A 7,010-nucleotide genomic window follows, 5' to 3' on the forward strand; every position below is an offset into this window, starting at 1 on the left:
TATGTAATGCAGAGGCTCTGCAGGAAGCTTCCTTCACTGGGCACATTGTAGTCCCATTTTAGGTATTCCAATCAGTTATAGGCAGAGACAGACTTACAAGCTTTCTATGGTGATATTTCTGGCTATTCCTTTCTCTCCCCCTCAAATGTCTGTTTTATAATGGTATGCAAGGGAACCCGAGATTAAAAAGACAGCCAAGCATCTTAACATTATTTCTCCCCTTTTCCCCATTTCCAACCATGTCTCAAGCCCTGTATCCCAGAGCCCTTTTGTTCCAAGGTTGTGCAAACATCCTTCTTTACCTCTGTTCCACTTAGCCCATGCAAACATGCCGAATTGTTCTCCCATCTGCTTTGTTCTTCCATTCCCCACCGCCTTCTTGTATATTGCCCCCTCCCTAGCACCCAAACTATCCTGTGTCTGTTCCCTTCCCTGTGCTCCACCTTCCCGTCCCTTTCTTCACCTCACGCCCCACATCCCAGCAACCAGCAAAGAATGCCCCCCTTTAGTATGTGTTCTTTTTCTTAGTCTTTTACAGTAGTGGTCCTATGCAATATTTCTCCTTTTGTGACTGACTAATTTCACTCAATATAATGTCCTCAAGGTTCATCCATGTTATGTGGTAGCTTGCAGCTTCCTTGTTATTCTTCAAGGTAGCATAATATTCCATTGTGTGTATGTACCACAGTTTGTTTATCCATTCTTCAATTAATAGGCACTTTGGCTGTCTCCATCTTTTTGCTATTGTAAATAGTGCTGCTATGAACATTGGTATGTTTATATGTACTTGTATATGGCTCATATTTCTTGTGGGTAAATACCAGGTAGAAGAATTATTGGATCTTGAGGAAGTGCCATATTGCTTTCCAGAGAGGTTTGTCCATTTTTCAATCCCACCAGCAATGCAGCAGTGTCCCAGTCTCTCTGCATCCCCACTACATTTATTGTCCTCTACTTTTTTGATCTTTGCTGTTATTGCTGGTGTGAGATGATATCTCATTGTTGTTTTGATTTGCATCTCTCTAATGGCTAGTGATCGTGAACATTTCTTCATGTGTTTGTTGGCTGCCTGGATCTCCTCCTTGGTGAAGTGTCTGTTCATGTCCTGAGCCCATTTTTTCATTGGGTTATTTGTCTTTTTCTTGTAGAGGTGTTGTAGTTTCCTATATATTTTAGAAATAAGTTCCTTGTCTGATATGTCATTGCAAAAGATTTTTTCCCATTCTGTGGGCCCCCTTTTCACTCTTCTGGTGAAATTTTTTGATGCACATAAGTTTTTAATCTTTAGCATGTCCCATTCATCTATTTTGTCTACTTTTGATTGTGGCCATATGGTTCTTAATGGCTGATTTTTCTGAAGTAGAATTCCAAGCTTTTCTTCTTATGTGCCCTTGAAATTTTCAGTTGGCAGTTGAGTGCTTAACCAACTGCACCACCAATTATATACTTTTACTAGCAACAAAAAATCATTTTTTAACATTGTCAGATAATGTTATGAGTATTTTGTACTTATTAACATATTTTATTATTACACTAACCCTGATGTATGGGAATGAGTATTTTCCTCATTTTACAAATGAGGATATGAAAATCCATAGGGGAATTTTTTTTTGTGTGTGTGTGTGTGTGCTCAAGTGTCTATCGAGAGTAAATAGAAGGTTCTGAACTCTCACCACTTTTCTAGATTGATCCCATAATTAAAAGTAAATAACTTTAGTCTTATGTAACACATTTATATATTCTTGACACTTGGTTAAATGTTCTTCATGGATTTTTCTAATTCATAACAACACTATTACCTTCTGATTTATGAAAGGGAAAACTGAAGCTAGGTCATTCAACTCTGAAGCTCATGATCATAACTGTAGTGCTATGTTGCATCTGACTATCTCTATTTTTTTTATTGCTTTCAATTTTTTAATATACAGAGAACCATGAAAAATAGATGGGGAAAAGTTAGGCATGAACTCTGCCTTCAGATGCTAGATATTCATGGTCGTTGCTGTTAGCTGGCAATGAGTCAGCCCCCAGCCCATGGCAACCCCGTGCACAGTGAGATCAAACTGTTGTGATTCGTAGGGTTTTCATTGCCTGATTTTATGGAAGTAGATTGCCAGACCTTTCTTCCTAGTCTATCTTAGTCTGGAAGGTCTGCTGAAACCTGTTTCATATCACAGCAACATGCTAACTTCCACTGACAGATAGTGGTGGCTGTGCATGAGGCTGGGAATCAAACTCTGGTCTCCCACATGAAAGGTGAGAGTTCTACCACTGGACCACCATAGTTCTCATTTATACAATAGAATTATTATCTCATTTATATAATAGAGTTAAAACATGAATATCACAATGATTTCTTTCCTAATTACCTTTTAGAGTATATTAGAGTTTCCTCCAAATCCTCTGAGAAGAGAATTTTCCCCTCTTGCTTTGGAAAACAGCATGAAAAACATGTTCTCATCATCTTACCAGCCCTGTTATTTTAAATTTTTTCACCAGAGTAAAAGTTTTTTTATCCATATTTAAAGATAAGATTCAACAAAGTGATTTACATTTACTAAATGATTTATTACTTATCAGGACTGAAAACAGATATTTTGGGGAACTGTGGGCAAACCTCATCTATTTCACAGTTTGGACTAAAGCAACAGGTTTTTAACTGGACCAGGCATGAGAATCTACTGAAATGCTTAGTTAAAATGAGGTTTCCCTGGTAGCACAGTCAGGGACTGTAAACATAAATTTGAGGAATCTCTATCCAACATGTATTTCAGGTAATTGTTGTGTCAGGTGGTTTTTTGAGAACCAATAGACTAGGTTTACCTTTACATCATATCTTTCATCATGTTTGACAAATCCTACCAACCCAGTATGATATTATTTACTATATATTATTCACAATATATTATTCATATAGCATTTTTTTACATATCTACTACTTGGAAACCCTATACAAAGTCACTATGAGTCAGAACCAACTTCACAGTACTTAACAACACCTGCTTCCCTGTCTCACATCTTATATATTATCTTAAAATATGTATAACATGGATGAACCTGGAGGACATTATGCTGAATCAAATAAGTCAATTACAAAAGGGCAAATACTGCATAGGATCAATATTATTATGAAAAGATTTTCACACACATAAAAATACACATGGGTTAGGAGTAACTTAAGAAAAACACTCTCTGCACATTCCTTAATATAGTTCTTTAGCTGAGTAAGATGGATAATATATGAATAGATCAAATAAGGTGAAGAAATGCCTGTGCTATTTATGTTCAATATCTGCTTTTGTATAATCACTCTGTTGTTATAGATACACATATGGAAAGCCTGTCCCTGGTCTGGTGACAATTAATGTATGCAGACAATATTTACAATACCATTCCAACTGTCAGAACACCCGTTCAAGATTAATCTGTAGTAAATTCAGCCAACAGGTATGTGAAAACCTCTCTTCTCCAAGTGCTAATAACAAATCTGTATTTTTCTTGGATTACAATAGTGAGTACAATACAACAGTATCTTAAACACTCAATGTGGGAAATTGTGGAGTAAGGGAAGCATTGTAAGATTGCCTTGCAGTGTTAGGGGCCTACTTAAGGGGTTTTGTTGTTAGTGGAGAGGAGGACTTGAGGATGGGAAACAAGAATTAAAGCGGCATTAATTTGGCCAATTTGTAATTTCCTTTCTAGAGCAATCAACACATTTGGCAAAGGGAGATAAAAGGATGTGTCTCAAACTGGCTTTTGCCAAACAGCGAAAGAAACATAACGGGTGTTAACAACTTGGCTAGTTGTTGTTGTTAAGTGCCATTAAGTTGCTTCTGACCCATAACAACCTTGTATAAGGTTTCCAAGGAGCAGCTGGTAAGTTTGAACCACCAACCTTGCGGTTAAAACTGATTTAGAGGTCCAGCACATTTACCCACAGCACCACACCAGGACCCCTAGTAGCAGGATCTAAACTGCACAGGGAAGAATATGAAGCCAGCAGTGTAAGGAGACATACAGAGATAATAGACTGGAAGAGGCATACAGGGATAATTATACCAATGAAAAAGTGAAATATGAAGAATAACGAAAAGAAACAGCTGAAAGTTAAATATACTATAGTACAAAAATGGAACATAAATTAATGATCTAGAAGAAGAATACTTAGAAGTGAGCAGCAAGTATGAGTAGACTTCAAAAACTTCATTGAATTAAAAGACAGTGTAATTTTCCACAAACTTTTTGAAGTCCCCTACTACTGTGTTGTGTTAAGCATCATCGGATTGGTTTTGACTCATAGTGACCTTATGCACAACAGAACAAAACCCTGCCTGGTTCTGTGAAAGACTCACAATTATTGTTATGCTTGAGCCCATTGCTACTGGCACTGCCAATCCATCTCTTTGGGGTTCTTCCACTTTTACACTGACCCTGTACTTTACATGATGTTCTTCTACAGGCACTGGTCCCTCCTGATAGCATGTCCAAAATGTGAGCGATGAAGTTCCATCATCCTGGTTTCTAAGGAGCATTCTGGTTATATTTCTTCCAACACTGATTCATTTACTCCTCTGGCAATGCATGATACTTTTAATACTCTTCTACAATACCATAAACCAAATACATTAATTTGCATTATTATTCAGTTATTAGGTATGGTCTTCCTTATTCATTGCTCAACTTTCATATGTGTAGGAGGCTACTGAAAAGACCATGGCCAGTCTTCTAACTGGGGAGCACAGTGGCTTCATATGTTAAGCACTGGAATGCAAACTACAAGGTCTACAGTTCAAGTCCACCAGCCACTCTGCAGGGAACAAATGAGGCTTTATACACCCTCAAAGATCTGAAGCCTTAGAAACTCTATACAGGCTCGCTATGAATCAGAAACAATTCGACGGCACTTAACAACATAAAAAATTCTTAAACTGACATCTTTGCTCTTAAACACTTTAAAGCAGTCTTGTGCAGCAGATTTGCCTGATGCAATACATCCTTTGACTTCTTGACTGCTGCTTTCATGAGTGCTGATTGTGAATCCAAGAAAAATTAAGTCTTTGACAACTTCAATCTTTTCTCCAATTATCATGATCTTATTTATTGATCCAGTGGTGAAGATTTTGGTTTTCTTTACATTGAGATGCAACCCGCACTGAAGGTTGTGGTCTTTGATCTTCACCAATAAGTATTTTAAGTCCTTCTTGCTTTCAACAAGTAAGGTTGTTTCATCTGTATATCACAAGTTGTTAATGAGTCTTCCTCCTATCCTGATGCCACATTCTTCTTCATACAATTCAGCTTCTCAGATTATTTGCTCAACATACAAATTAAGTAAGTATGGTAAAAGAATACAACCCTGGCACATACCTTTCTGGATTTTAAACCATTCAGTGTCTCCTTGTTCTATTTTAACAACTAACTCCTGGTCTATATACAGGTTCCTTATGAGAACAGTTCAGTGTTCTTGAATACCCATTCTTTGCAATGTTATCCAAATCGTGTCAAGATCCACACAGTCAAAAGATTTTGCATAGTCAATTAAGCACAGCAATGATATTATACGTTACCCACATCTTTCTCTGAATCCGGCTTGAACCTCTGGCAGTTCTCTGTCAATGTACTGTTGTAGCTGTTTTTAAATTACCTTTAGCAAAATTTTACCTACATGTAATAGTAATGATATTGTCAGATGATTTCCATATTCTGTTGGATCTCTTCTTTGGAATGGGCAAAAATATGGATCTCTTCCTATGTGATGGCAATGTAGCTGTCTTCCAAATTTCTTAGCATAGATGAGTGAATGCCTCCAGTGCTGCATCAGTTTGTTGAAAGATTTCAATTTGTATTCCATCCATTTCCAGAGCTTTGTTCTTTTCCAATGTCTTCAGTGCACCTTGGACTTCTTCCTTCAGTACCAATGATCATATGCTACTTCTTGAAATGGTTGAACATTGGCCATTTCTTTGTGGTGACTCTCTGTACTCCTTCCATCTTCTTTTGATGTTTTCTGCATCATTCAATATTTTACCCATATTGTTGTTGCTGTTGTTGTTAAGAGCCGTAGTCAGTTAAGCAGCTGGTGACCACAGAATCCTTCAATATTTCAAGTCAAGGTTTGAATTTTTCTTCAGTTCTTTCAGCTTGAGACATGGTGATCATGTTCATCCCTTTTGGTTTTCTAACAACAGATCTTTGCACATTTCATAATAACACCTTTTCTTCTAGAGCTGCACTTTGAAATTTTCTGTTCAGCTCTTTTAGCTCCTTGTTTCTTCCATTTCTTTATCATCTCTATACTCAAGAGCAATTTTCAGAGTCTCTCGTGAGATCCATTTTGGTCTTTTCCTTTTTTCTTGTCTTTTTAATGATCTTTTGTTTTCTCCATGTATGATGTTCTTGATGTCATTGCACAATCTTCTGGTCTTTGATTATGAGTGTCTAATGCATCAAGTCTTTCTTGAAATGATCTCTATATTCAGGAGGATATGCTCAAGATCATATGTTGGCTCTCATGGGATTGTTTTAATTCTCTTCAGCATCAGCCTGAACTGGCATATGAGCAATTGATGGTCTATTCCACAGTCTATCCCTGGCCTTATTTTGGCTGATGATAAAGAGTTTTTCTACCATCCCTTCCCACAGATGTAGTGAGTTTGGTTTCTGTATAGTCCATCTGGGGAGGTCTACATGTATAGTCATCTTTTATGTTTTTTTAATTGAAAAAGTATTTGCAAAAAATAAGTCATTAGTCTTGCAGAGATATGGGGCGAGAGGGTGGGGAGGGCGAAAGATATTGAAGCCACAGAAGACAAATAAAAGAGAGTCCAGGGTGCTGAATGGACTACTAAGATAAACAATGAACAAGATAAATTGAAACATAGGACTTAATACTTAGTTTGGAAATACATATATTCTTATTAATATCCTTGTTGTTGTTGTTGTTATGTGCCATCGAGTCGGTTCCGACCCATAGCGACCCTGTATAGGGTTTCCGAGGGTGTAAATCTTTA

General features: G+C 37.2%; 1 protein-coding gene across 1 annotated transcript in view; it reads left to right on the forward strand.

The window, feature by feature from the left end:
* Positions 1 to 7,010, forward strand: part of LOC102829298 (alpha-2-macroglobulin-like) — a 90,187-nt gene that overhangs the window by 18,511 nt on the left and 64,666 nt on the right. The window contains exon 8 of the mRNA XM_006875485.1: positions 3,324 to 3,447. Within this exon, the coding sequence (XP_006875547.1) occupies positions 3,324 to 3,447 (124 nt within the window). The remainder of the gene's footprint in view (positions 1 to 3,323; positions 3,448 to 7,010) is intronic.

Source organism: Chrysochloris asiatica, unplaced genomic scaffold (assembly GCF_000296735.1).
Source record: "Chrysochloris asiatica unplaced genomic scaffold, ChrAsi1.0 scaffold00328, whole genome shotgun sequence".
In the NCBI taxonomy this organism is placed as follows: domain Eukaryota; kingdom Metazoa; phylum Chordata; class Mammalia; order Afrosoricida; family Chrysochloridae; genus Chrysochloris; species Chrysochloris asiatica.